Source organism: Coturnix japonica, chromosome 7 (assembly GCF_054131305.1).
Source record: "Coturnix japonica strain WE chromosome 7, WE-NBRP24, whole genome shotgun sequence".
In the NCBI taxonomy this organism is placed as follows: Eukaryota; Metazoa; Chordata; class Aves; order Galliformes; family Phasianidae; genus Coturnix; species Coturnix japonica.
This window is the reverse complement of record NC_140669.1, coordinates 3,072,473-3,100,263: the sequence shown is the minus strand read 5'-3', so window position 1 is coordinate 3,100,263 and position 27,791 is coordinate 3,072,473. Positions and strand designations below refer to the sequence as shown.

The window sequence follows — 27,791 nt, the reverse complement described above, 5'->3', positions numbered from 1 at the left end:
CCTCATCCAGACCAACAGCTCCAGCTCCCTGTGACGTTTCCTTCTTCAGTGACAGAAGTTCACATCAATTTGAGTATATTCAACATAAGTTCTAACCCAATTATGGGCCCTGTCCTACACAACCCACAACGTGGTGTGGGTAGCACCTTCCAGCGGAACCTCACAGCAATAACACAAAGACCCGACGTTAACACAGCGCATACATGATACTGGATTGTAATACATGTAGCGTTGTCTGTCACCCCATAGCAAACACTTGGATCAGCCGCACCGGCCCCATGGGCACAAATAGTGAAGATGATCAGGGGGCTGGAGCAGCTCCCCTGTGAGGACAGGCTGAGGGAGTTGGGTTTGTTCAGCCTGGAGAAGAGAAGGTTGCGGGGTGACCTCATTGCAGCCTTTCAATACCTGAAGGGAACTTACTGCCAGGAGGGGAGTAAACTCTTCGAAAAGGCTGATAATAGCAGGACACGGGGAAATGGTTTTAAGTTAAAAGAGGGAAGATTTAGGTTGGATGTTAGGGGGAAGTTCTTCACTAGGAGAGTGGTTAGGAACTGGAACAGGCTGCCCAGGGAGGTTGTGGATGCCCCGTCCTTGGAGGTGTTCAAGGCCAGGTTGGACGGGGCCATGGGCACAACCTGATCTATGGGGTCTCTATGGGGATCTATGGGGTCTCTATGGGGATCTATGGGGTCTATGGTGTCTCTGTGGGGATCTATGGGGTCTATGGGGTCTATGTGGGGATCTATGGGGATCTATGGGGTCTCTATGGGGATCTATGGGGTCTATGGTGTCTCTGTGGGGATCTATGGGGTCTATGTGGGGATCTATGGGGTCTATGGGGTCTCTGTGGGGACCTATGGGTCTATGGGGTCTCTATGGGGATCTATGGGGTCTATGGGTCTCTATGGGGATCTATGGGGTCTATGGGGTCTCTGTGGGGATCTATGGGGTCTCCTGTGCAACCTGATGTAGTCAAGGTGTATGTTTGGTGTCCCTGCTATTGGGTGCTGTAACTCCATGATCCCCGGTGTCCGTTCCATCCCTGCTCACTCTGTGGTACCGTCATGCCCCGTCGGCTCGTACCACATCGCGGCGCTGCTGGGGGTGGCCGCCTCCTCCCCGCTCCGGCACGTACCAAGTCAGCAGTGCGCGGGGGGGGGGCGCGTTGAGGCCGCGTCTGAGCGCCGGCACGTACCACCTGCCGCGGGACGGGGGGGGAGGAGGCCGAATCCTCGCGTCTCGCTGAGGCGGGAGAAGCGGAAGTGTCAGCGCCACACCCCCACTCACGCGGCGCCGTTGGTGCGGTCCGCCCGCAGCCCACGTGATCGCTTTCCCAGCGCTCCCCGCGCTCGGCCCCGCTCCCGGTCCGGCCGCAGTTCCCGCTCTGTCTCTCTCCGCCCGGCCGGGCCGCACCCGCTCCTCGCTCTCTCTCTCTCTCTCTTCCTGCTCTCGCCGTTCCCGTCCGTGGGGCGGAGAAGCGCTCCCGGCTTTAGGCCACCATGTCCGGAGGGGACTCAGCGGCGGCGGCGGCCACGGCCTCCCCTCAGGCGCTGCCGTTCTCGCTGCCGAAGCCCCCTCCCCTCATGCAGCTGACGCCGGGGGACGCCGTCCGGCCCGTGGCTTCGGCCGCCGACCAATCGCCGAAGGGCAGCAGGCTGACGGGCCGTCCCGATTGGCCGGCGGGGAAGCCAGTCAGCCTGCTGGCCCCGCTGCTCCCGCCCCGCGGGGAGCCCGAGCCGCTGATGCCGTTCGGGCCCACATCGCGCCAGCCGCTGAGAGGGAGAATGATGGGGCGCTGCGGGGGGGGCAGCCTGCTCAGCACCGCCATGAGACCGGGGGAGCGCAGCGCCATCATGGTGAGTGCGGGTATAAGGGGGGACGGGGATAGGGCTCGAAATGGGGGCCCCACAGAGACCCCCTAGATCCCCACAGAGACCCCATAGACCCCATAGATCCCCATAGAGACCCCATAGATCCCCATACAGACCCCATAGATCAGGTTGCCCATGGCCCCATCCAACCTGGCCTTGAACACCTCCAAGGACGGGGCATCCACAACCTCCCTGTGCAGCCTGTTCCAGTTCCTAACCACTCTCCTAGTGAAGAACTTCCCCCTAACATCCAACCTAAATCTTCCCTCTTTTAACTTAAAACCATTTCCCCGTGTCCTGCTATTGTCAGCCCTTTCCAAGAGTTTACTCCCCTCCTGGAAGTAAGTTTCATTCAGGTATTGAAAGGCTGCAATGAGGTACCGCCTGGTTCCGCTGCTCTGGGGTGGTTGCGACCTGCTCTTATCCCCAGCATCAAGCAGTGCTGGTGTTTGTGTCCGTGTGGGTGCTGACAGCTGCCCTTGCAGCTGGATCACCACCCCAGAGCCGTAGATGTGGCACTGAGGGATGTGGGTGGTGTATATATATATATATGTATATATATATATGATAAAATATATATAAATAAAATATATGAAGTTTCAGCCTGGAGAAGAGGAGGCTCAGAGGAGACCTTCTAGCTCTCTCTAACTTCCTGAAGGGGGGTTGTAGTGAGCTGGGGGTTGGCCTCTTGTGTAATCAATGATAGAACTAGAGGGAATGGTTTTAAGCTGCATCAGGGGAGATTCAGGCTGGACATTAGGAAATGTTGCTTCTCAGAAAGGGTGATGAGGCACTGGAATGCACTGCCCAGGGAGGTGGTGGAGTCACCGACCATGGGAGTGTTCAAGAAACACTTGGATGTGGTGCTGAGGAATATGATTTAGCCTGGAAGTATTGGGAATGGTTGGACTAGATGATCTTCTAGGTCTTTTCCAACCTTGATAATTCTGTGATTCTGTGAAAATATATCTACTAGGCATCTCCTCGTCACTGTGCCAGGTGCTGGAACAGCAGCAGGTCCCGTGTTTGGAGGAAAATAAGACGGTGATGATCGTATTTGATGTGTTTTGCTCTCACTCACAAGGAGACAGAGAGCTTCTGCTCGTCTCACTTGCATTGATCAGAGCTGTATGGAAATACATTTAGAAGTCATAAATTCAGTGTGTTTTCCTGTGACAAGCCATAAGATAAATGATTGTCACAGGGTTTTTTTCCTGCTTGCGTGTTGATTTTGAGGTTGAAATGCCCTTGTTAGTTCTCAGACTGACAAGGGGATGTAGGAGACCAGGTGCTTATGGCCATTATCTTGCTTGCTGCTAGGCAGTATTGAGCTCAAACCCAAATACAAGTCAATAAGTTTCAGCACTGAGCATCTCTATTAGTGCTATCTGAGGCATGTGGGGGTTGTCAGCTTCGTGCTCACGTGTTGTTTGTTGCTGTCTTTCAGATGGGACACCCGGGGATGCCGCATTACCCACCCATGGGAATGCACCCTATGGGTCAGAGGCCACCAAACATGCCCCCGGTTCCACACAGCATGATGCCTCAGATGATGCCCCCAATGGGAGGACCGCCAATGGGGCAGGTGAGCCATTTGTATCATTGCTTTATTTCTTCTTTCTTCCTGTAATGATGTCAGGTCATCCCAACACATGATAAGTTGCAAATGAGGCTCATAATTCAAGGTGTTCTGAGCTTTCTATCCAGGCAGAAAACACTGAAACTGTAGCAGGTAATTGATGCACTTTGTTCAGGCTCTTTAGGGGGCCCTCAGGGTCATGCAGGCAATTCCTTTCTTGTTTTCCTCTGCAGTACCTTGGATAGAACCTGCGGATGGGGATTTTTGTTTTGCTCCTATGTAAAAGCCTGAGAGGAATCTTCAGCATGGTTTTGCAGCCTGTTAGAGCAGGCGAACTGTTGTTTGCATTTATTAAACTCCAGCAGCAATTCCATTTTGCTCCTCTGCTTAAGAGGTGTGTTGGTTTTAAGTTCTGTTCCATTGTCCTTGCACATTCTGTGAGTATTTTAGCCTGCAGTGTGTTAGTGAGCAATAGGGATGGAGAACTCATGCATTTTTGGTAGCTGTAGAGTAACAAGCTCCAGGTAAATGGCATGGCAAGGAGAGGGCTTAGTTATCCTATGGCTCTGAGGATGGGATAGGGCAGTGACACACTCACACCAAAAGTGTGAAGGTGTCAGCTTATGTTGGCTTGATCCTGTGGATGATAACCTCTTTCTTCCCGCATCTATCAGAGGTTTATTTGCAAAACTTTGCAGGATGGAACATTGCTGTAGCTTGTTTTTCTGCTTTCTGAAGAGAAACACTGTAGGGCAGGTGACTGTTTGCACAGGCAATAGCAACATATGACCTCCTGGCAGCATCATGCAGAAGAAGGCCTTATTTTTTTTACTTTCCTTTGTTGTGCTGGCATCACACAGAGCCCAGGCAGTGTCCAGGGTTTCTGGAGGACCTGGGCTGGAGCTTTTAAGAAGCTTCAACAACCTCAGAGTCCCTCTGATGGAAGTAGCAGTGGGGCAAGAGTGCTTTCTCCTGCTTCTACAGGATGGCAAGGAATGGGATGGGGGGTAGGGCGCCTTCCAGTCTTTCTTTCCTCCCTCATCCTCCCAGCAAAACCTTATGGGATGAGGGTGGAGCAGTAGCCCTACCCCATATCCTTCTCTCTGCATGAGGTGCAAGATGAGGAGAGTGGCACCCTGATGCTCCCTGAAGGTACTGGGGGAATATGGTCACTTGGCCAGGACAATAAAGGTAAAAGGACATAACTGAAAGATTGAAGGGGGTTGACTTCTAGAGGTCTGTCTGGAATCGGTGGCCAAGAAATCCCATAGGAAGGGACCTCAGTTAAGTTCCTTTTGTCACTTTCTTTTAATGGCTCAGTAGTTCTATGAAGCCATATCAGCAAGAAAGTAACAGTAGGCATGCAAGATATTAAACTTCCAGTACAACTGTTGCATCTTTGAGGTGTATATCCCTTCAGTGCATGACTTCTGCATGACCATCCCTTTGAGATGGTGAGCAGAACAATCAGAGCAGAGGCTGGCTGATCTGGGTGGCAGCTCCGTGGCTGCTCTTTGTCTCATCAGACCACCCAGCAAACTCAGATACAAGCCCAGACTCACAATTAATGTTCTGTGATACGGTGTATGTGCCCATTGCCAGGTTCGTATTGTGTACAGCTTCCAATTATATGCTCATATTGAGGATGTGTTCAGATGGTTAAAAGAAATAGCTGAGAAACGTTGTAGGTTTTGTTGTTTAAATGTAACGGGTCTCTCCGTACTGAAGTTATTTGGAGAAACTCATTCCTCCAGTGCCCCTTTAAAGTCTTTCTTTCTACTTCTTGCAGAGGCAAGAGGAAAGGGAGGCAACCTGAAAGCAGCAAAAACTTGTGAGCAGAACTAACCTGAGTTTATCATTCCTGTGTTTCATTAATTCCGCATGCAGTTTAGAGGAGATCTCCACAAACCTTTCTTTTTCCTGTTCTAACTCAGGATTTCAGTACCAGCTTTCCTAAAGGATCACACGGCGCATTCATTACTGTTGCTCTTCTTTAGTTGCAATAGTTGTCTTTATTATTATTTCATACACGACTTTGGACTGTGGGAGATGTGTTATTCCTAATATAGGTTTTGTAGGAATCAGAGTTCTGCAAGTTTCACTGATGCTGCCAGATTCTTTCTAGGCTTGTTTGCATTAACGTGTAGTATCATGTAAATACTTAGAAACAAACGAAATAAAGAACTATCATATTCAACATCTGAAATATCACATACTGATAGAATGGCCTGGGTTGCAAAGGCCCACAGTGCTCATCCATTCCAACCTCCTGCTGTGTGCAGGGTCACCAACCAGCAGCCCAGGCTGCCCAGAGCCACATCCAGCCTGGCCTTGAATGCCTGCAGGGATGGGGCATCCACAGCCTCCTTGGGCAGTATCATAAAGTGCACTGAAATACTGTTCAATCGTAGATGCCTGGGATGATGCAGTCGGTCATGCCTGGAATGATGATGTCTCACATGTCCCAAGCTGCTATGCAGCCTACGGTTCCGGTGAGTTTAATTTCACTTTTCCCTCTTTTAACATGTCTGCGTGGCTGTTGTTCTGGATTCACATGGACAAATCTTTGTTTTTCTTCAACTAGATACGAGAAAGGTATTGCTAATTGCAGCAATAGGGAGGACAGTGCTCACATTGAGCCATACTGGGTGACCAAGTGGTGATGCTAGGGAAAGGCTGTGAACTGTCTGAAGTGTTGGGCCTTCATCAAGCACCTGCTAATTAGTTACAGGTCTGCTTCTCGCTGCTGCTGTGTTGTTCAATGAGTTGTGTGTTACACTCTTAGTGTAATTCAAGCGAAGTTTAATAACTCCTGAGGTTAATTCATGGCAGTGATGCTTTGTTAGTTGTTGTGCTCATGTAACTACTTAGTGATGTGCTGAGTGTTTTAAAAGCTGCCAAGCAGAGCGGGTGTTAGTGATGCTCCTCTGTCCCCCGTGCTGAAGTCATTACGGATTTCCTATAACAGCTTATGGAAAAAATGTCAGATGTTCAGAGATGAATCTGAAAGTGCTGGAGCCAAAAGGAATGGAAAAGGGAGGGGGGAACACACACAGCCCACAGAGCAACCACAGATGAGGTTGGCAGTTGGAGAGGTAAACAAGAGATGTGGTGTATGGGTCACTGTCAGAAGACACTGAAGTCAGTCACGGTCCTGGCAGTACTTGCCCATGTAGACAAACACAGAATGGCTGTTTTTTTTAATTGTAATTTACAGAATCCTTTTTGAAATCGTAAATGTTATCAATGGTTCATTCCTCTGGCTTAGTGCTACCAGCTGATGTCTCACCTAATTCATAGAACCACAGGAAGGCTTGGCTCGCAAGGGATCATGGAGTTCCACATGCAGGGCCACCAACGTCCTGACATCAGTCTGATGTGATTTCTTTTTTCTTTCTTACATTCATTTTGTTGGTGCAGTGGAGCTCAGCGTCTCTGATCGCATCCTTAAGGAGCGGTAATAAATGCAATGCTGATGGGAAGCTGGGAAGTTGTATGTAAGGCAGTAGAGCAGGTTGCTGCTGGAAGCAGTTGTGGGGCTAAGAACTGTATTTACTGATGAAGTTACAGTTGCAGTCAGTGCTTAAATATCTGTCCTTTGATTCCACAGCCAGGGGTGAACAGCATGGATGCACAAGTAGGTAAGTAGGAGCTCTTTGTTACTGTTTTCAAAGCATTTCAGCAAAGTCAGGTCAGGTCTTGGGGGGAAAAGAAAAATACATTTCTCTGCAAAACATCGTTTCCCTTTGTTGTCTCCTATAAAAACAAGTAATGTTTTCATCTGAGTCTTTCTGCATTGTTATAAGGAGGAATAAAGCAACCAGGTTTTTCTTTCTGTTTTTTTAACCAGGTGTAACACCTCCTGGAACTCAGGTAAGTGAGCAGCAGAATTCTGGACGTCTCTGAGTGTGGTGCTGTGCAAACTTTGCTTCACAGATGGAAAATAAAGCCTGGGCTTTCTTGGTTTTCTTCCTTATATTGCTGCTCTGTGACTTAAGATTTCACTAATTATCAATCTGAAGTTAACATTGAAGCTCATAGCTCCTGGTGCTTCTCTCCTGCTCAACCAAGTAAATATGGTTGTCACAATTGTTTGTTGTGACCTTAGCGTTTTCATTTAAAGAGACTGAGCTGCAACTAAAGCAGAAGGTGCTTTCTGTTATATCGACATCCATTTTTTAACGGTGGAATTGTTTATTTCTGCTTTTCCAAGTAGATGTGACAGTTCCTTGGGACCTTCTTGAGGTATTTTTGACCCACCTGAACAGCATGTGGTAGAAATCTGCCTGCAGTTACCGTGCTGTTCTTAACACAGGGGTGCTTTGCAGGCGACAACACCAAGGAGTTTACTGAAGACAGTACTGACTTAAATTTGCTTAGATCTTGTTTTGCTGCCTTTCTTTCACTACTGAATTATTTAGCGTATTTAATATGCACATTGAAATGAAAAACAAACAGTAATCAGGATGTCTTTTCAGAGCTCTGTTTTGTTTCACCCTCAGACAACACATCCCGTGGTTTGTGCAGCTCAGCAAACAGCCACAACCAACAGTTCGGGCAGTGAGGAGCACTCAAAACAGGTTTATCTGCTTTCCATTTGTACCCAATTTATCCTGCTGGCTTTCAGTACCGTCTTGGCCAGCATTTATTGGTCATCATCAACGTTCTGTTTAATTTGCCTAGAAATCGACGTGGACGGAGCACAAATCACCTGATGGAAGAACCTATTACTACAACACTGAAACGAAGCAGTCCACGTGGGAGAAGCCGGATGATCTTAAAACCCCTGCTGAGGTAACAGTTCAGACAGGCTGTTGTGTGACTTGGTGTGAAGGCGCAGTTGACTTCCATGACTGCCACATGGCATAGCTGGGCCAACACACTGTTATCAGTGCGAACAAAAGCCTATAGACATTTTTGCAACTCTTCTGCTTTTACCACCTTCCTTACATTGGTGCAACTTGAAGCTGCAAATTGAACAAAATTCTAAACATCTTTTCCTCAATTCTAAGGTAAATTTCCTTTATTGAAAGGATGGCACTTATCTGAGTGACGTGTTTGTGTCACTAGAGAGTATTGAGGGTCAGTGAACACTGTGAACACGATCCCTTGTGTTCATTGATCCCTGAATTGTCACTTGGCTTAGTAGTATCACAGGCTCACTTCCAGCAACCTTTCTAGGTTTAAAATACTACAGTAAGATTGATTTCATGTCTTTGGTTTTCTGTCCATTAGCAATTGCTGTCTAAGTGCCCATGGAAAGAGTACAAATCTGATTCTGGAAAGCCATACTACTATAATTCCCAAACAAAGGAATCACGCTGGGCAAAACCCAAAGAACTCGAAGATCTGGAAGGTAATGTCGGTAACAAAGATGAGCAGAGGGGATGGTGGGGGTTTGCAAGCTGTGTTAGAGCAAAAATCTGTGAGGCATTAGCTGTGCACAGTAGAATGTAGGCTGAGATGTCTATGGAGCACTCGTTTCTGTGCTTTCTACCTCACCAGCCCTTTTTCCTTAATACCCCCCATTTTTCCCTGTTTATGTGGCAGCAGCAGCTCATTATCATTACATCAGGCAGTGCTTCAACTCCTTTATTTCAGACCCACTGCAGACCCATTCTCCATTACTTAGCAGTCAGTCCTTTGGAAAGCTATAGAAACTTTGGGTAGGACTTATTCTAACAGTCACTGCTGAACATAAAAAAAAGAAAGATCTATGCCAGTAAGCCTGACTTTGTCCTTTAAACTGCTCTGTTGAAGTTGAAATCATCATCTTAAGTGCAGAAACGTACCCTTAATTTTTACTTAATGGGATTTCTACGTTTGTTTTAGATGGTATTTTTTTCTAGTTTTAAAGGGAATAGAACAACAATATTGAAAGCTAAATTGTGCATACAGCAACGTTTTACAATGCATAAAACATCTTTTTCTGATACTGTATTTTAAGTGTTGTTTGTTTTCCCCCTTCTAGCACTGATCAAAGCTGAAGAAAACAGGTGTGTTTTCACTTTGATACTACTGTTGTGTTTCATATTGGGCTGTCTGTTACTTTTTTAAGAGTAGAATCTTGTCCTTGAATCATAAATCATGGCCCTTGGAGATTTGCATTCCAAATAGCGCCTTAATATATAGAAATTCTTAATTATCACAGAGTTGCCTGGGTTGCAAAGGCCCACAGTGCTCATCCAGCCCCAACCCCCTGCTGTGTGCAGGGTCACCAACCAGCAGCCCAGGCTGCCCAGAGCCACATCCAGCCTGGCCTTGAATGCCTGCAGGGATGGGGCATCCACAGCCTCCTTGGGCAACCTGTGAACAGTGCGTCACCACCCTCTGGGGGAAAAACTTCCTCCTAAGATCCAACCTAAACCTCCCCTGTCTCACTTTCAAACCATTCCCCCTTGTCCTATCACTGCCCACCCTCACAAACAGCCGTTCCTCCTCCTGTTTAAATGCTCCCTTCGAGTACTGGAAGGCCACAACAAGGTCTCCCCCAGCCTTCCCTTCTCCAAGCTAAATGAGCCCAGCTCCCTCAGCCTTTCTTCATAGCAGAGGTGCTCCAGCCTTTGATCATCTCAGTGAGATGTTCATGTTCTGGCTTTCTTTTGGACTGAACTGACTGGTCTACACAGATAAGCAAGTTCAGTAAAGCATTTCCTATTTGAGAGCTAAGATTGTGTTCCTCCTAGGTACACTTTTTGTAACAGCTCCTGAACATCTCTAACTTCCTTAAGCTACAGCCTTCCCCTAAGCTGTTATGTCTTCCTGGGCTTGAACGTGATTGTTCCCATTTTTCTTACCTACAGCACCAAGACTGAAGAATCTGCTTCATCAACTGCTGCAGCAGATGCAGCCAACACAGCTGCCACAGCCACGGCTGCTGCTGAAGCTGCCACAGCTGGTACTGCCAGCACTGCTGCAGCCTCCGAAACAGAAACCACTGCTGCCTCTGCTGCGGTGGAAAACGAGAGTGCTGCTGCAGCCACAGCTGAGGATCAGGGACAGCAAGCAACTTCAGCACCTGCAGCCCAGGAACAGAGTGCGGAAAGTGCCACTAACGCAGCCGATGACTCCAAGCAGGACGGTTCAGCAGAGTAAGTCCTGTTCTGTGGGGTTCAGCTCTTCTGCACTTCATTTCTTTGCAGACTTGGTTCACCCTCCATTCTAGCTGACTGGTCTGCTTTGACAACTCGTTAGTGAGACATAAGCATCAGTCTCAGTGGCAGCAGAGAAGGATGAATAAGTGGAAGGACTATTAAACCTATTTGAAGAGAAATGAGTGCCTTCCTCTTACCAGCCTTCTCCTAAAGCTCCCAGAGAGCAGTCTGTGGTTCAGACACTTCATGGTACTCTGGGGTAACATTATAGGTTTACCCTGAATGGCTCTGAATGGTTTTAACTTAGGGGAAAAAAAAGCTTAAATGAAAATGGTGTCTTTTTATTTATAGTGCTTCAAAGAAGGAGGGCGATGATGCACAGCCGGTTAAAAAAACCTACACCTGGAATACAAAAGAAGAAGCGAAACAGGCATTTAAAGAACTCCTGAAAGAAAAGGTATTTCAGTCAGCTTGCTTTCTGCTTTACAGCTGGCAGAGCTGCACTAACCAGGAATAGCTCGAGTTCTGTTGCTGTTGTTGCTCAGAGTTGTTTGCACTGAGGGAAGAGGATTTACACACTAGACAAGAAATGGGAGAAAAGAAAAATACTGTGAGACCAGCATAGATATTGAAGCCTTTATCAGGAACATCTTGAATGAGGATCAAGGTGCATGATTTTCATCAGAGCTCTCAGTTGTTTTTCTGTTCCTTCTTTTACATGGTACTCACATCGTAACGTGAAGTAACCACTGTAATGTGTAACCACTGTAATGTGTAACCAACTGGTGTTTCTCCAGAATTCAGTCTGGAGCAGTGAGTAATTGGATGGGCACCTTCACGAGGTGCTTCAGAGACAGGTTAGAGATCCAAGTAGAAGGTTGACAGGCTGAAGTTTGGAATGCAGCATTCCCATGAGCTGGTCTGTCTTAGAGAGAACTTATTTTTCCTTGAAGTCAATTTTAAAACAAAGAATGTATTCCTGACCCCAAGAGTGTAGTGCATTTCTCTTTCATTGTTGGATGTTGATGCTAAATCAGTAATGGTGTCATGTCTTGACAGCGGGTGCCATCCAATGCTTCTTGGGAGCAAGCCATGAAAATGATCATTAATGATCCCAGATACAGGTACTGCTCAATTCTTTACTTATAATTGATTTCCATAAATGAGGGTCTGGAATGGGCTGGTGTCACTTAGAAGTGCAGGTCTGAGCATTCATTCGTGACTTGGGAAGGATGTGGCAGCTGTCAGCTGGTATTCTGTACAGTCCATACAGTTTGCTTAGGAGTAAAGGCACGCTTTTGGTTATGATGGAGATAAATACCTCCTGAGTTATTTCAGAACGGGTGCCTGCCATAAACACCCACATAAGAGTGGCTCATATCCACTGTAAAAGTCGTACTGCAGTATGAAATGGGTGAGTACAGCCTGCTGGTAACCCTGAGGGAGGCAGGACTGTGGCTGGTTGTTTGGATGAGATTTAATTTTGTCTCAAAGATTTGGGTTATTCAAATCAGTTTCATGCTTTGTGTCTTCGGTTTTGATTTTTAAATGTAATCACCTTTCCTGTAACTCATGTTTTCTTTTCTTTTCGCTATGAAGCGCTTTGGCGAAGCTGAGTGAAAAGAAGCAGGCCTTCAATGCTTATAAAGTTCAGACGGAAAAAGAAGAAAAAGAAGAAGCGAGATCAAAATACAAAGAAGCTAAAGAGTCCTTCCAGCGCTTCCTGGAAAACCACGAGAAGATGACATCCACGACACGATACAAGTAAGGGCATTCCAAAATCAACTTCTGGCCTTTATCAACTCAACCAGTTTGGCCTTCAGGCTTTCCAGCTTGCTCCTGGCAATGCTTACGTTGCTGTGTGCTCAGCCTTGTAAAGCTTGTAACTGAAACACTGATAGGAAGACAGATGAGAGAATGTATGTGAAAGTCAGGTTGGTTTTTTGTTTGTATATCAAAGAGAGAAAGCTGACAGCCAGGCTGTCCAGGACAGGAATGAGGGAGATGTTGCACAGAATTACTGCTGATGAGGCATTGATTGACATGATTGCAGGCCAGCGGGGCATTCAAAGTCAGTCACCACCAATACATTATTATGTGCTTTTCCCTTGTTTTGTACAGAAAAGCTGAACAAATGTTTGGGGAGATGGAAGTCTGGAATGCAATATCTGAGCGCGACCGCCTGGAAATTTATGAAGATGTCTTGTTTTTTCTCTCTAAGAAAGAAAAGGTAACTGTCTTTAAGAGCTGTTCTTCTGACTTGCAAGCTGATTGGCCAGTACCTCTGAACACAGAAATCTTGCAAGCAGTGCAGTTCTGTGCATTGCTCAAAAAAATGCAGGCAGAAGGGGAGGAATTTGTAGGATTAGGCATTTGAGAACCAGGTAGAAGCACTGCTGCATTATTGCATCTTCTGTGCAGGAACAAGCCAAACAGTTACGAAAGAGGAACTGGGAGGCTCTGAAGAACATCCTCGATAACATGGCGAACGTCACTTACTGCACCACTTGGTCAGAGGCTCAGCAGTATCTGATGGACAACCCTACGTTTGCAGAAGATGAGGAACTTCAGAGTATGTGCAAAGTCCATTCATATGTTGGGAATGAGGGAGTGGATTTGTTTTAGCAGTGAGGATTCCTGGTTAAGGTTTGCTCGCAGTCAGGAGCGGCTGTGACAGGCATTGAGCAGCAGGAATGGAGACCTGGTGTCTTTTTAGTGGGGGGAAGCTGCATCAGCTTCTGAAAGCATTAGTGATGTAATCTCAGTGATAAACCAAGGGGTTCCTTTTCCGTGGAGATCCATCTACTTTGGTATTTGTTACTCCCTGAAATTTGAAGCATTATTTGGCAGCACAACCAGTGTAGCAAACAGTTAGGCTGCCTTCTGCTAGGCTGAGGTCCTGCTGTGTTTGTTTGCTTAGAAGTGATCGTTATTGTACAGTGAGAAAGTAGGCTGCCTTGTAAGGTAGAGAGAGATTGTTTTTCTCATCAAGGCTTCTGTGCTCCGTACTGACAGTGAGAATCTGGGCAGGTTGGAGGGGAAGCGGGTTGGATTTTGTTGTTGTTTTTGGTGTTTGGTTTTATTGTTATTGGGTTATTTGCTGCTTGGGTCTGACATAGTTCAGTGGTCAGTGAATCTTCCCTCACTCCATCAAGAGTAAATTTGGCAGCAGTTAGTTGTCTCTTAAGAACACTGTAGAGTTGGTGAGTATCACCACTTAACACTTACTACTCTATTGTTACCTGTTGCTAGATATGGATAAGGAGGATGCACTGATCTGCTTTGAGGAACACATCAGGGCACTGGAAAAAGAGGAGGAAGAAGAAAAGCAGAAAAGTTTACTGAGAGAAAGAAGGAGGCAGAGGAAAAACAGAGAATCTTTTCAGGTTGGTGGACTTGCTGTTTGTCTTGGACATGTCAAATGATTACATAGTCTGTGCTTTCCGTTCCTTGGGAAGAAGCTAATGAGTAGTTGATGTATTTTGTAGATATTTTTAGATGAACTGCACGAGCACGGACAGCTGCATTCAATGTCCTCGTGGATGGAGCTGTACCCAACCATCAGCTCTGACATCAGATTCACGAATATGCTTGGTCAGCCTGGTAAGAGTGAATACTTCCAACCCTGTGAAAGGTAGAGGTAAAGCTCTCAGCTGTGGGCAGTGTGCAGCAGGGTTGTCTGAATGTTGTTTTAAATTTATAAATAATTCAAAAAAGGCAGCTCTTTTATTAGAGCTCGCTTTTGACTTATCTAGTTTCTTCATCAGGATCAACAGCACTTGATCTCTTCAAGTTCTACGTTGAAGACTTAAAAGCACGTTACCACGATGAGAAGAAGATCATAAAAGATATCTTAAAGGTGAGAGGGGAAATCGCCCCGTTGTGCTGTTTTTCTTCTGAGGACAGGTTTCCCTTTGGAAGATAGGCCACGAACACAGTGGGAGATCCCATGTAGCCAATTTCTCCCTTGCCAAGACAGTCAATTTGTTTGTTTTTTACAGGATAAAGGGTTTGTAGTTGAAGTGAATACTTCTTTTGAAGACTTCGTTACAGTCATCAGCTCAACTAAGAGAGCCACCACTTTAGATGCAGGAAATATCAAACTGGCTTTCAACAGTGTAAGTACTGATATACAGGAATGGATATGAAATCCCTGTGAACCAAAAACAAGCTCTTGTGTTCCATGTACTGTTACAACCATTTCTGTTTGAGAAACACCGCTGTGTGCTCTGAAGCATTGGGTGGTGATAAACAGCAAACTCCAAAGTTGAACTTTGGGCTTTCCAAAAATTGCATGAATCTGAACTCTTAACCTTCTGTTTTGGTATCCTTCAAACGATCTCACAACTTGAATATGATGCAGCTGCTGGAAAAGGCAGAAGCCCGCGAAAGAGAAAGGGAAAAAGAAGAAGCTCGCAAAATGAAGCGGAAAGAATCGGCCTTCAAGAGCATGCTGAAACAAGCCACTCCTCCCATCGAGCTGGACGCTGTCTGGGAAGATGTACGTATTGCTGCTCTATTGTGGAAGCCATTCCGAATATATTCAGCGGATTGATACATGAGCCTGCATTCTCTATGGTCATGGTTTCTGTCTATACTACACAGGCCCATAGGAATGAGTCACCTCTTGAGCAGACTTCACCATTGGAGTTGAAAAATTTGGTTCTATCAGTACCTCCATTTGGTTTATTTTTAAGTGAATGGTTTAAGAGGAGGTTAAAGCCTGTGAAGCATAGGCAGAAAAAAAACAGTTCTGCATGCACGTGTATCCATTTGTGCAGTTGTATTAAAGACCCTGCTGGTTATAAAGCTGACAAGAAACAATGTGAGCCTTTAACGGCACTATGGCTTTCCCAGCTGGCAGAGTAATGTCATCTTTAAACTTCACAGTGTCCGCATTTCATGTCAGTATTTCACTGCTGTTCCTCCAACAGATCAGAGATAGGTTTGTGAAGGAGCCAGCATTTGAAGACATCACTCTGGAGTCTGAAAGGAAAAGAATATTTAAAGATTTCATGCATGTACTCGAGGTAATTCTTATTTTCTCCTGATGAGATAATATATGGAATACAGTGCTTAGTTGATTGGTTCTGAAATTATACAGAACGGGGAGGGTCTGCATTACCAAAAAGTGTGGATATCAAAACCTCATCTTGAAAGTGATGAGTGCAGAAACGTTTCAGCATTATTTGATCCATGGTGGTTCTGATCTGCACTGCGAGGAGTTTCAGAAGTTAATATCAGAGTTCCCTGATTTGTTTTAGAGTTGTGGGGAGTTCAGATTTTGACTGAGCAGCTTATTGGTGGTGCGTGGGGTTATAATGGAGTCTCACCCTTAGCTTCTGGATCAGCCACAGTAAGAGCTGACTTGCAGGAATCTTGGCACGTCAGTCTCATTCAGGGAGGTGTTCTCATTTCCTGGGTGATGGGATGTATTTTTGTTTCACTCACTGCAGTCTGCAGATATTAAAATGGTTTAATTCAGAATTTAGATGTTGCAAATCAAGGTTTGTGTTCTGTTCTTGGCCAGCCTGAGCAATCACTTCAAATAGGAAGCACTGAAGCAGGGATGTGGGTAACAGAAGCATCCATACCTGAAGCTGTCTGTTCCCTTGCTACCATACACTTGTTATGACTTTAATGAGGCACTACTATTAGTAATCCCATTTTTAATCACTGCTAGCTGTAGGTGCCTTGTGCATGATGTGAGATGCTGCTGGTTTCACGGTGTGCCCTGCAGACTAACGTTTATCTTTTCATGTTGTGCTCCATCCAGCACGAGTGTCAGCATCATCATTCAAAGAACAAGAAACACTCTAAAAAGTCCAAAAAGCACCACAGGAAGCGGTCCCGCTCTCGCTCGGTAAGGCCTTTCATCATGTCTCAGCATCTGCTGCTATCACCACTGGGGCACTGCTGTCCTCTTGCTAACCACGTTCTCTGTCTCAAGGGCTCAGAGACTGAGGATGATGACAGCCATTCAAAGAAGAAAAGGCAACGTTCAGAATCTAGATCCGCTTCTGAGCGTTCCTCCAGCGCAGAATCTGGTATGAGACTTTTGGTTCTTTGCTTTGAAATGGCTGTTAGTGGTTTATTGCTGGGTAACTACCATAGAGTCACAGAATGCCTTGGGTTGGAAGAGACCTCAAGAATCATCAAGCTCCAACACCCTGCTGCATGCAGGGCCACCAACATCCATGCTTAATACTAGATCAGTATTAAATTATAATTAATTTATAATTTTATTGATTTTATTTTTCCCCCTCCATTTGTTTGCAGAGAGAAGTTACAAGAAGTCAAAAAAGCACAAGAAAAAGAGCAAGAAAAGAAGACACAAGTCTGTAAGTACAACTCACTTCTTTTGGGTTGGCTTAAGGCTCAGCGTGACACCTCACGGTCAGTCACAGTAATCCTGTTTGTTAAATACTGGCAGCTACCAGCTGGCTTTATAGCAAGCACTTCTCTAGATCAGCACTAGGCTACGTGTACCTTAACATTGAACCATTTAGAACAGTAACGTGAGGGGTGGGTTAAACTGCAGCTATTGAAGCAAATAGGGAGGACTGCAGTATCCTGCTCCTGGCTGCTTGTCATCGCAGCACGTCTTGGAGTTGACTTCAGTTGTGGAGCGCTGGATCTTTTCCTTTCCCCTCATGCTGAGCATCAGTCCTTTCATCTGCCTGCGTAGCAGGGTTGAGTTAGCAGCTCTGACATCAAATGAGCCAGAGCGTCAGTAGAACCTCAAGAGTAGAAAGAGAGCTTTCATCCCCTGTGTACATCACTGGAGGCCAAAGTGTATTTTTGGAGTCAGGTAAAGGATGAAATCGGTGTCTCTGAACTCAGGTTGCTGCAGAACTTTTCAGAACAACGATGTTGTGTTGTTTCTTTAATTCCTGAGCAGTTGGCTGTGCCCTTCTGTGGGCAGCGTTCACAAAGAGGAGATGGATACCAGTGTTAGGCATGGAGTAAGGTATCGATGATGGACTGCAATGCAGACAGGGTCAATAAGTTTAGCTTATGAAATGCAGAATGGAAACAGCCACAGCACCTGAGCCCTCAGTGCAGGCTAAGTACAGGAGTGTGAGAGCATTCTTAGGTGGCAAAGCAGCCCCGTTAACAGGTGAACAATTAGCAGACTTCACCCTTTGCAAAGCTGTTACGGAATGAGTGGCACTTGTGTACAGAAGGGATTGATTGCATGGATCCAGCATGCCCTGTCTTTGCATGCACTAAAAGTGGTAAATGTCTTTTAGGACTCTCTCCTTTTGCAATAACTTCAGTAATGTTTCTGCATTACTTATTGCTGCCCTGGTTACTATGATGTGTTAAACTCACAGCCACTTCCAGCAGTTTCTTTCTGACGTGGCCTCTATTAAAATGAAATCAGATGTCTCTGAGGTGTGAGTATTCTATAAACCGTAATACCGAACACTTTTAATAATATTGAATATTTTCCCTTTATTACAAAGGATTCACCAGAATCTGATATTGAACGAGAAAAAGACAAAAAAGAAAGAGAGAGAGAAAGTGAAAAGGATAGAGCTAGACAAAGATCTGAGTCAAAACATAAATCTCCGACTAAAAAACGACCTGGAAAAGATTCTGTAAGCTTTCTTTTTCCTTTTTATGTGCTGCCTTTGGGCTTTATATATCAGTGGGATGCTATAGTATGCCAACTTTATAGCTTTGTACAGTTTACTTCAATAAGGTGTTAAAGCTTTATTTATATTCCAATTCTATATGTAAAAAGGAACCAGATGTTCAAGCAGAGCCGAATCACGCAGCTCCTACACCCTCATTTAATGTTTGTTACTAATGGATTTATTATTTGGCCTAATGCTACTTGTTGCCAGTTGAGATAAGGTGTGGATGAGGCCGCCTGTTTTATGGATGGTACCGAAGGAAGCACAGCCCATAGTGTGGCAGAGTGCTGTTTATGAGCAAACTGCTTTTCTTTTCTCCATCCAATTTGCCAGATTGATCTCAAAGGAGATGAGCAGGACGGCTGCTCAAACACCGAGGTGATTGCACAGCTCTCCCATTCTGGAGTTTGAGTGCCCTCGTCACTGCTGTGGTAGTGCTGGGCTGCTGCCAGTCTGACACAGGAAGATGAAGTTAATTCTTGTCCTTCTTGAGCTGGGAAGGTGCACAGAAATGTAGCTGTGCCCGCAGTGTCGCTCTTTGCTGTGATAGTTCTGTGCACTGGTTGTTTTGGAAGGGTCAGAGCAGTGTTTCAGTGATGTGTTTGAATGGAAACAAATGAGCAGAATGGCATTCTTTGGGTTCCATGAGGGGCAGTGCTCTGCCTCGTTACTGCACTGTGCTGATGGTGCCGTCCTTCCCTGTACGGTTCGCCTTGGAGAGGCTGGGGGCAGACGGCTGCTTTTTGTTGTGCCTTCTGAAATTATCTGCTTTGGCCAGCCCAGTTCTGTGCTGAATGCAGGCATCTGAGAGCAGGAGCTCAGCTGTGGTTGTGAACACAGGCACAGGAGGAGCTCAGCCCTTCCCCTTGCAGTGCCTTGCTCTGAGCTCTGCCCTGTGTGCTCTGTGAGGTGACATTGGGATCACCATGCTTGAATATATTGCATTAAAAATACCCTGCTGGAAAACGTGGCGCTCATCCGCGTCTTCCTGCAGGCAGCACAGCAGAGAGGCTGCATTGCACAGAGCAGGGTGAGGCTCTCACCACCCCTTCTCTCCCTGCAGGGCAACTGGGACACCTCGGGCAGCGAGCTGAGCGAAGGGGAGTTGGAAAAGCAGAGGCGGACTCTTTTGGAACAACTGGATGAAGATCAATGAGAAGATTATTTATACCAAATATGTTTACATTGTGGCATAATAAAAGAAACCAATGTCTAATTCAGGATGTGGGTTCTGATATCCTGAGTTCCATTGTTGAAATCACGGTGGGTTTTAATTGTACCACATAAATACATCCAAGTACTCTTACGGGGCCGGCACCGAGCCTACAAAAGTGAATGAAATCCTGAGTTAACGCCGCCTGCTGTTGGGCAGCACGGGCGCTCTGCTCCCCTGGAGGGAGTCCTGGATGGGAACAGCGATGGAAGACACCTCGGGTCTCACTGGACGTCACCTGCAGGCTGAGCAGAGCGTGGCACCGCCGTGCACTCCTTCCTGGAAAGGCAGTAACTGTTCTTCCCGGCTGTGCGGGCAGGTAGAGCTTCATTTTTAGAAAGATTCTTAATATAGTTTCTTGTGGCTTAATTTGTTTTATGAACTTGTTATTATTTTTGAAAGGGGGGGAAGGCAATGGGTGTAAAGAATCCATTTCTTGCTCTGTACTGCAAAAAAAAACCTGTCAGCTATTGCAATTGCTCCTTCATGACCTGCATTCCTACCAAGTGCTTATGTGAAACAGAAGACTGTGAGAGATCCGTGTCCAACAATCACTTCCAAGTGAGTTTGTACAGTAATTAAAAGCAGACGTGGCTGCGCTCAGCCCTGCACTGTGCCATCAGCAGAGGGTGCTGCTGCTCACAGCCACCTTCTGTATTCACATAAAGCCGCTACAGCTGCTCTCTGTGCTTATCTACACCACCAGAATTAAAAATCAAACTGTAAATTGAGACGTTGCCTTACAAATCTGCAGAAGAATGTACCACCAGCAGCAGCAGTTGTGCAGGTCAGCGTGAGCCCAGCCCTGGCAGCGCCGTGCTGCAGTGGTACCTTCGCAACCTTTGATTGGAATATTTTTGTACATTTCTATCAATGATTAAACCTTGTCTCCTGCTGTCTGCTGGTATTTATTTCTATTTCAACGCTGCGTGCGGCTCTGATCAGTTCCTGTGATTTCTGAGTTTAAGCCACCTCTGCTTACAGTAAAACACTCCGAGTTCACCTTTAGCTTTTGGTTTCAGTGCATTCTGCCTGGCCGAGCAAACAAGCTCTGGGAAGGTGAACCTTTATGTTCACATTGCATTAACAGCCAAGTGCTTTTCAGGATTTCTCTTGTTTGGGCTGTGGGGCTTTTTGTGGGCTTTTTTTCCCACCTTATAACAGCTATGGTACAAAAAAAATGGCACCTTCAGATGAGACAACTCCAACCAAGGCAGGGGAAGCAGGATTTAATTCAAAGGCTGTGACACAGTGTTTGGGGGGTTTGCTTTGGACAGCTGCAGGTGACAGCCCCGATTCTGCTGTTTTGCTGAACCCTCCTGTCAATGACACCTGGATCGCAGCTTGGATGGTGCTGCTCGCTGTACATTTAGGACTCTAATATTTAAGGGGAACAACTCACCACTGCTGCTCTGCGCGGAGCTCTTCCTGCAGGACTGCTGGGGCACAGCCGTGTTCCTGCCCTGGGTGAGCTGCGCTGCAGCGTGGAGCCTCTCTGTCCATAGCAGTGCTGAGCAATGGGGCACGGCCCCAGCACAGGGGAAGAAAACGCTGTAAAAGTCACTTTGAAAAGAAGGAAAGGATGGATTACGGTGTAGTAGTGTAAATAGTTTATTTGCTCTTATGCCAGGAACAGACCAGGAAAGTAACATGAACTGCTTTTATAAAACACTTCTAATATTGCTAAGAAGCAGATCTATGACTAGAAAAAGATGAAAGAGAACATGCCAGCGTTGCACTGCAGTCCAACGATCGTTTCTGCCTTAGGTTTAAAAAAGAAAAATACCTTTGAGCACAGGAATGAGGCAGCAGAGCTCCCAGCCCTCCGACCACCGCCGACCACCACCGCCTGGCTGCCGATGAAGGGAGCGCTGTGTGGATGAATGAGCGGAGGTCAATGCGGTGACTGAGCCCTCGGCTGCCCACTCGGTTAAATATAAAAACACAAACGATAAGTTAAGTCGACATTCGGATTGTATAGCACAGGCTGATGCTTTTTTGTTTGTTTGTTTGCTTTTTAAACAATATTTACAATATTACCCAGAGGCAAAAGTGGGAGTGAAAGGAGTGTAAAAACCATAAAAAACGGCACCAATTTTGTAGCAAAATATCTGTACATTTAAAAACAGATTATCATATAACTACACATTATCCAAGAAAAACGGGACCTTCACCAGTGGTTCACATAAGCACAACGTAAAAGAAAAGAAATTCAGTGGTTAAATACTATACAATAAATTTTACAATGAACGTATTGAGGCGGCGATGCCAGGAGGGGAAGCTGTGAGCACAAACGAGCTCGGAAGCACAGACAGGGCTGCGGCCACACTCCTCCTTTGGGCCGGCTCCAGGCAGTGCTGCAGGCCATGCAGGGTGCACAGGGCGCCAATCCGGCCTGTTGGGAGCTTTGGGATGTGACTGCAAACCTCGCAGGGCAGCTGATGAATGTGTGAGCCCTGGGACTGAATTGGAGCGCGATTGTCAAACGGAGCCGCAGCTGCATGGGGCACTAACGCGATCTCTGTGCTAGTATGGAGCTGTAATGGTCCTCGGAACCCTAGTGGTGATAACTGAGATGTTAATACCTTAGTGCTAATTAATAAATATACTGTTAGATGAAAGTTGCCTCTAGCTGAAGGGCAGGCGATGCGTTCTCTGCCGTTCCCACGCTGTGCGATCGCAATGTGCCGGTTCCCCCCGTGCCCCTCGTGCCTCAGCCCCACACTGCACACCACCAAACCCCGAGCCTTACAGCCAACAAAGGCTTCCCTGCCCACAGGTCTCCTCAGCACACAACTGCGTTACCACGTCCAGCTGTGGCACACGGGGTCTGTATGGCGGAACAAGGTACGGAGCTCTTCTTGTCGCTATTTCCCTACTAGATACAGAAAGCCCTTAAGTGTTCTGTTTCTTTAACAAAAGAAAAGCCAGTAAGTGCAGCTGAAGCCAAGGTCAGCCCTCGGCCAAGGACAGGAATGCATGTAGAAGCCCAGCAGCAGAGCACATCCAGAGTTACCTCCTTCCAACCAGTGGGGATCCAGGTCCGGCCAACAGAAGACCGATCGCTAAGTTTTCACATAATCAAACCCAACTAAACACCCCAAAACAACACATACTTTACTTTTTGGTTAAAAATACTGAATAATGTATTGGTGTCAAAAGATACCCAATCAAATCAAGTCCTATTGCTTCAGTTAATTTGAGCAGGTACTTCCATTTTAGGCACTTGTTAGCTACGGCTGAGTGGAGAGCCCATCGCTGACGTTCCTATGCATTTCTAGGTGTCTGAGCCCTTTAGGGGGTAACCGTACTGTTCCCAAGGCGGGCAGGGAGGGCACCGCTGGCAGCCCAGCTCCGCAGAGGCCTCAGCTCACATGGTGATCTCGGTGCCATTGGCAGAGCGCAGGCTCTGGTCGTCGAAGCGCCGCCGCACGCTCCTCCTCAGCGCGTCGGCCCGGCGGTACGGCTGGTTTCGAAGATCTGCGGGGAGGAAAGCGGCGCTGGTCAGCAGGCACGGCTCAAACCACACGCGCAGCGCCGCAGGGATCGGGGCTGCTGGAAGCCAGTCAAAGCAGCTTGGGTAGCAACAGGAGGAGGGAGTGGGCCCCACCGCAACAACGAGCTGATGGCCCTATGGCAACACACTGAGCAGCAGGCAGTGCTGGGGGCACTAACGGAGCCGTGCCACCGGGCTGGGTGTTCGCCCTCCTATGGGCAGCTGGTATTCACTAACATTGTTTGTGTAGCCTCTAAATCCCGAAGGTGAGAGACACGGAACCAGGGAACAGGGTTGGAAGGGACCTTACAGATCACCCAGTTCCGCCCCGCGGCCTCAGGCACCCCTGGGGCTCTGGGCAGCAGTGCCATGGCCTCACCGCCCCGCACTGAACGAGTTCTCTGATGCAGGATGGAACCCAGTGAACGTGAAACACAGGACACGATGGGATAAGTGCTCACCAAAACAGGCATGCATCTACGCGGCCCATCCACCCACTCAACTACCAGAAGGTGCCTTGAGAAAAAGCAGGCATCCCCCTGCACCCAGCCTGCAAGCCTGCAGCCACGGCTGCCACCCGAGGGGTGCAGGGCTGGGCTGCTACTGGGGCTGGGAGCGGGGAGGAGGGCAGTACTGAGCATGCGATGGAGAAAGCCAGCGGTGGGAGTTTAACAAAGCCCGTGTTAAGAGCGTGGTGAGGACAGGTGACTGCTTGGCTTCTTGTGCTACGGAGATGAGCTACACAGCACGCCTGGTGCGCCTGACACGTAACTTAAGCAGAATTTTTTTTTCTGGGGAAAAACAAAATGGGTGCTTCGCTGGGGAAACCCTCCCATGTACTCCCTGGATGACTTACAGCTTGCTCTAAGCCCCACTGCCCGACTCCTCAGCTCTCAGCACAGCAGAAGCCACCCACGCTGCCCTGTGCTCTCAGCCTCCACTGTCCATCACTGGTTCCCCTCCCAGGGCTGCAGCACCACACACCCGCAGAGCACCGGGCAGCAGGAGCTGGGAGCTACAGCCAGGGATCTACGGGCAGAAACAACCTGGGGATGAGGCTGCCTACCTCGGGCTCAACATGGAAGGGCCAAAATAGAGAGAGCAGGAAGGTGGTGACCAGCCAGCAGCTCAGCAACCCCCTGCCACACTGAGGTGGGAGCTGCCTTCAGGCCCTCACCAGCACTATGCTACGCCACAGCTACTGCCAGGCTTTGGGCATACAGAGAGAGGAGGAAGCTAAGTAAAAAGTGATGCTTGCCAGCTCTGTGCATCCTCCACCACCGGTGTGCTAGAAGAAATCCTTACCCTCGAGTGAACATTTGGGAATTTAGTGATATTATTCTTCTTTAGGGCTAAACAGAAAAAAAAAAAAAAAATGATGGTTAAGTAAAAAATGGGATGGAAAATGGAGAGCAAGTCAACTCAGCGTTCAAAAATGGCAGGCGTGTTAAGCCAGCAGAGCAAGAGGAGGGGTGAGGCCGAGGCCATGAGAGGTTAGAGGAGGAGAGGAAAGGACACGAGGGCCACCCTTCCCTCTTGCTAACCAAATTCCAAGCTGCTTTGAAGATTGGCTCCAGGAAGATAATACAGCAATTAACTTGAAAGAGCAAAAAACCGTTGAGCTGATTACAGTTTGCAATTTTATTAGAAGCATTCATAAAAATACATATTGCCAAGTGAACACTGTTGTCTTCTTAAGCCATCCGGCCTTAATTCAAGACAACAGTGTTAAGAGACATGCGGGGTTAAGCACACCCTGCTGACACTGCACACCACAGGATGCATGGTGCTCAGTTCCATGCCAAGCTCTGCCCTGTGCCCATGGCTGTGGGCCGGCACAGCCCAGCCTTGCTGCCTCCCACCCCCCCAGCTCTCACTGCATGACACCGCACCAGCCTCCATGAAAACTGGTTAATACACAATTACCATTGCTGGTTTTATTTCAATAAAAGTTGGCATGGAACTGAAAAAGTTAAATATGGACGTGAACAAATGAGAAAAGATGGACTCCATTCTGTGTCCAACATGCAAGCGTGCAGGCAAGGGTTAGAAAGGCCGAAACGATGCTCCTCACAGAGGGGACACGTTACTACAGATAACCCTTCTAGAACAGAAAGCAAAGCCCAAGGAGGTCCCACCGAAGCCATGCAGACAGTTCTCTCTGGCTAACAGCCCAGTTATTACATGCAGACTATTCAGGTACATTTGCATATAGAAAAAGATCTGCAGCCAGCACAGATGACATAGAAAAACCAAGTGAACTGTCACAGTATGACTGCATTCAGACTAAGCCTTGCCCGTCCTACGGAGCCAGCACTGAACCTACTGCGACTTCCACCACTTGCTGTTCTATGGCACTTGTCACGAGGGTTAGCAATGCCTTTCAAATGCAAGGATGGCCAAAAGCATCCAACACAGACTCGATGGGATGAAATAAAACGTTAATGAAACACAACGCATGCAACGAAGGTGACATCGATACGACTTCAGACGCTGGACATTGCTATACACTCAACATTCACACGATCCTGGCTGAGGTCCATACAAATGGAGAAGTGTCAAAAAATCTACGGCAACCTTTTTTTGTCTAAGAGCATCAGATGTGAAAGAGGAATAGTTTAGTAATGGAATTCCTCAGTGAGAACAGGTTCGCAGAAAAACCGAGAGCCCCGCTTGGCGGTTCGAGCTGTAAAGGGCACAGTCTTCAGCACTGCATGGGAATAACAGCCAAACAAACAGAGCAGTGAGAAGCACAGATCGATGGCATTAGTACACGGTTAGCGCGTGGTTAAGGACAACCGGGAACAGGTTTGCACCTTCCAACCAACTCATAACACTGCAGTGCAGGGGGATTTGGTAAGGAGGTAGTTTTAAGTCACTACGTATCTGCTTCTGGTTTAGAAAGACTGTTGCTAAAGGTAAAGGTAAAGGCTATGACGCTGGAAGAGCGTGGCTTCAGACAACATCCCATCCTGCCGCAGCCAGCAGGGCCTCCCTGTGCACCTAACGAGGCACTAGCCAGTGTCAAGTGACACCCCTGATTATTTCCATGCCACTGCACGAGCTGTCACAGGCTGCATCCAAGTGACCTCAGTTCAACCTGACATTCTGTGCCCCATGTGTCACTGTGTGGCCCGAGAACCCAGGGCACCCCATAGCTGGAAGGGCTGGACACCACAGGGGATGGTCAGGTTGGCTGAGCCTGGCACAGGGCTGCACGCAGGCTGGCATCATTTGCACCATCTGTTTCTCCCACAGAGCAGGAGAGCCACTTCACCAAACCACACCAGCTTCCAGGAGTCCAAAGGAGATGCAGAAGCAGAAGTGATGAGGTATTACAGCAAGTCTGCCTCTTACACAAAGAATATTATCTTAGGAATCTCTTAATCAAACATTAGACAAGAGTTGTGAAAGCTTCTCCAAGAGCATTCCAACCTTCTCATGTAGCTGGGCAAAAATTCCTCACTAAGAGGTAAAGCAGCTCTCCTCCTCCTCGCAGAGGGAAGAAACAGTATGACAAACATTTGGGAGAAGCAGCCAAGGCCATCCTGCCCAAAGATTGTTTCGCTAACTTTATGTGCAACAGAACTCAGATACTGTACAGCTATCAAAGCTTTAAAGCCTCGCTCCTTCCACACCACAGGTGAAGATGTGCACTAAAATCCAAGCACTGCAACCAGAGCGGTGGCACAGCCCAAAAGGAGCTGACTGCTGAGCACAGCGCGACTCAGAAGACAGCTTTAGCAGCACACAACGTCCCTGCTTCCCTAGCACTGACGGTGGGCTCTGCACCTCCCTGCAGCCCTATGGTGGTGATCAGGGCAGACTTCTGCCCAACTGAAAAGCAGTGAAACCAGAAGCTGCTTAGGGCCATCCATCATTCAGGTCTGACTAAATGATTTCCTGTAAGTGTGCGATAATGTGGTGCAATTACAGCTAGTACATTTTAATGAAAATGCAGGGTCTTAATAATGTTAAACATCTGTCATTCATTCCAGTTATGGGAAAGTAAAGATTTCTGGGAAAGATCTACACAGCATGCACATCCCCACCAAGTATCTGCTGAGATCTGAGCTGCCTACTCTAGAGATCAGAGACCAAGTGTGTCCCAACGTGCTGAAAGAGAAGAGGTCAGAAGCAGCGCGTGCCCAAGGTCTGTGCTTGAGACAGACACGGGCAGCACCGACAGTGAATGCACACAAGGAGGTTACTGGGCTCCATCTGTTCCCTCAGCAAAACCTTCTATAATTGATTCACACCATGTAAACAATCTCCTAAGCTGTGCTCCAGCAGCTCTACATGAATCACATAATGCACGAACAATAGCTATTAGGCTGATATACATTTTTAACCTTCTTGAAAGGGCCTCTGAGATTATGGAACAAAAGAGCTTTACCTGTTATGATATCTTCAATAGCACCATCCTTCCCTTCGTACACATGCCTGTTATCCTTGACCTGCCGCCTCCTGAGCTCTGCAATTAGCTCCTGCTGCTGCCTCTTTGTTTTATGAGAAGGAGACTAAAAGCAAAAAAGAGAGGATTTGTAAGGATTTGTAAGGATCTTTGCTCCGGTTCCTCTGTCTGAAAGACCAGGTGACCCCACCTGCAACAGTCAACACCAGTAACTGCCACCTCTCTGCCCAGTTTTGCAAGGAAAACATGGTGAGCTCAGCTCTTGGGGGTGATGGCCAGAGTTACAACCTAACCTGGCTGCCAAGCTGTTTCTCTTTCTTAGGTCTGCAATTCAGTCCTAAGCCTTCTCCTCACTTGGAACTGAGACTCCAAGCCTTCTACTCCAAGCAGTATTAAGTGAAGGAGAACAGGCTGGAAAATGCCTGGCTGGGGGTAAGGGCATCTATTAAGCATGGGAGCTGCACGGAGCAGCTTCAGT

At 47.3% G+C, this 27,791-nt stretch overlaps 2 protein-coding genes across 18 annotated transcripts in view; one reads left to right on the top strand and one right to left on the bottom strand.

The window, feature by feature from the left end:
* The first annotated feature begins 1,348 nt into the window (after window positions 1–1,348).
* On the top strand, window positions 1,349–20,300 carry PRPF40A (pre-mRNA processing factor 40A). Of its 8 annotated transcripts, none has more exons than XM_015869149.3 (26): window positions 1,349–1,859; window positions 3,322–3,459; window positions 5,865–5,945; window positions 7,064–7,094; window positions 7,304–7,326; window positions 7,956–8,033; window positions 8,137–8,247; window positions 8,689–8,809; window positions 9,425–9,449; window positions 10,257–10,544; window positions 10,899–11,004; window positions 11,607–11,671; window positions 12,147–12,311; window positions 12,669–12,777; window positions 12,969–13,119; window positions 13,800–13,933; window positions 14,036–14,150; window positions 14,315–14,406; window positions 14,549–14,665; window positions 14,911–15,048; window positions 15,482–15,577; window positions 16,324–16,410; window positions 16,498–16,594; window positions 16,827–16,888; window positions 18,017–18,151; window positions 19,254–20,300. In XM_015869149.3, exons 1-26 carry the CDS (start codon window positions 1,503–1,505, stop codon window positions 19,344–19,346), a joined length of 3,015 nt encoding a protein of 1,004 aa, XP_015724635.2. In that variant the 5' UTR covers window positions 1,349–1,502; the 3' UTR covers window positions 19,347–20,300. The 8 variants fall into 8 exon arrangements, with proteins under 8 accessions (XP_015724635.2, XP_015724633.2, XP_085408282.1 ...); XM_015869147.3 differs by having other exon boundaries at window positions 14,303–14,406; XM_085552156.1 differs by having other exon boundaries at window positions 7,932–8,033.
* Window positions 20,301–20,998: 698 nt separating this feature from the next.
* FMNL2 (formin like 2) overlaps window positions 20,999–27,791 on the bottom strand; it is a 96,705-nt gene continuing 89,912 nt past the window's right edge. For 2 of the 10 annotated variants that reach the window (XM_015869099.3, XM_015869103.2), the window contains 3 exons: window positions 27,296–27,419; window positions 25,477–25,609; window positions 20,999–22,883 (listed from right to left, as the gene is read on the bottom strand). In XM_015869099.3, the coding sequence (XP_015724585.2) occupies window positions 25,518–25,609; window positions 27,296–27,419 (216 nt within the window). In that variant the 3' untranslated portion in view covers window positions 20,999–22,883; window positions 25,477–25,517. Of the gene's footprint in view, window positions 22,884–23,687; window positions 24,252–25,476; window positions 25,610–27,295; window positions 27,420–27,791 lie in introns of those variants that run through there. The other 8 variants (XM_015869098.3, XM_015869102.3, XM_015869101.3 and 5 more) reach the window with 4 other exon arrangements.

Bases quoted from the DNA above. Each gene is read 5' to 3' on its own strand.
- PRPF40A (XM_085552155.1), top strand. From the start codon at position 1,503: ATGTCCGGAGGGGACTCAGCGGCGGCGGCGGCCACGGCCTCCCCTCAG. The intron at 5,946-7,063 runs GTGAGTTTAATT...TTGATTCCACAG, and splicing joins CTATGCAGCCTACGGTTCCG to CCAGGGGTGAACAGCATGGA. The intron at 14,666-14,910 runs GTAAGTACTGAT...AATATGATGCAG, and splicing joins TCAAACTGGCTTTCAACAGT to CTGCTGGAAAAGGCAGAAGC.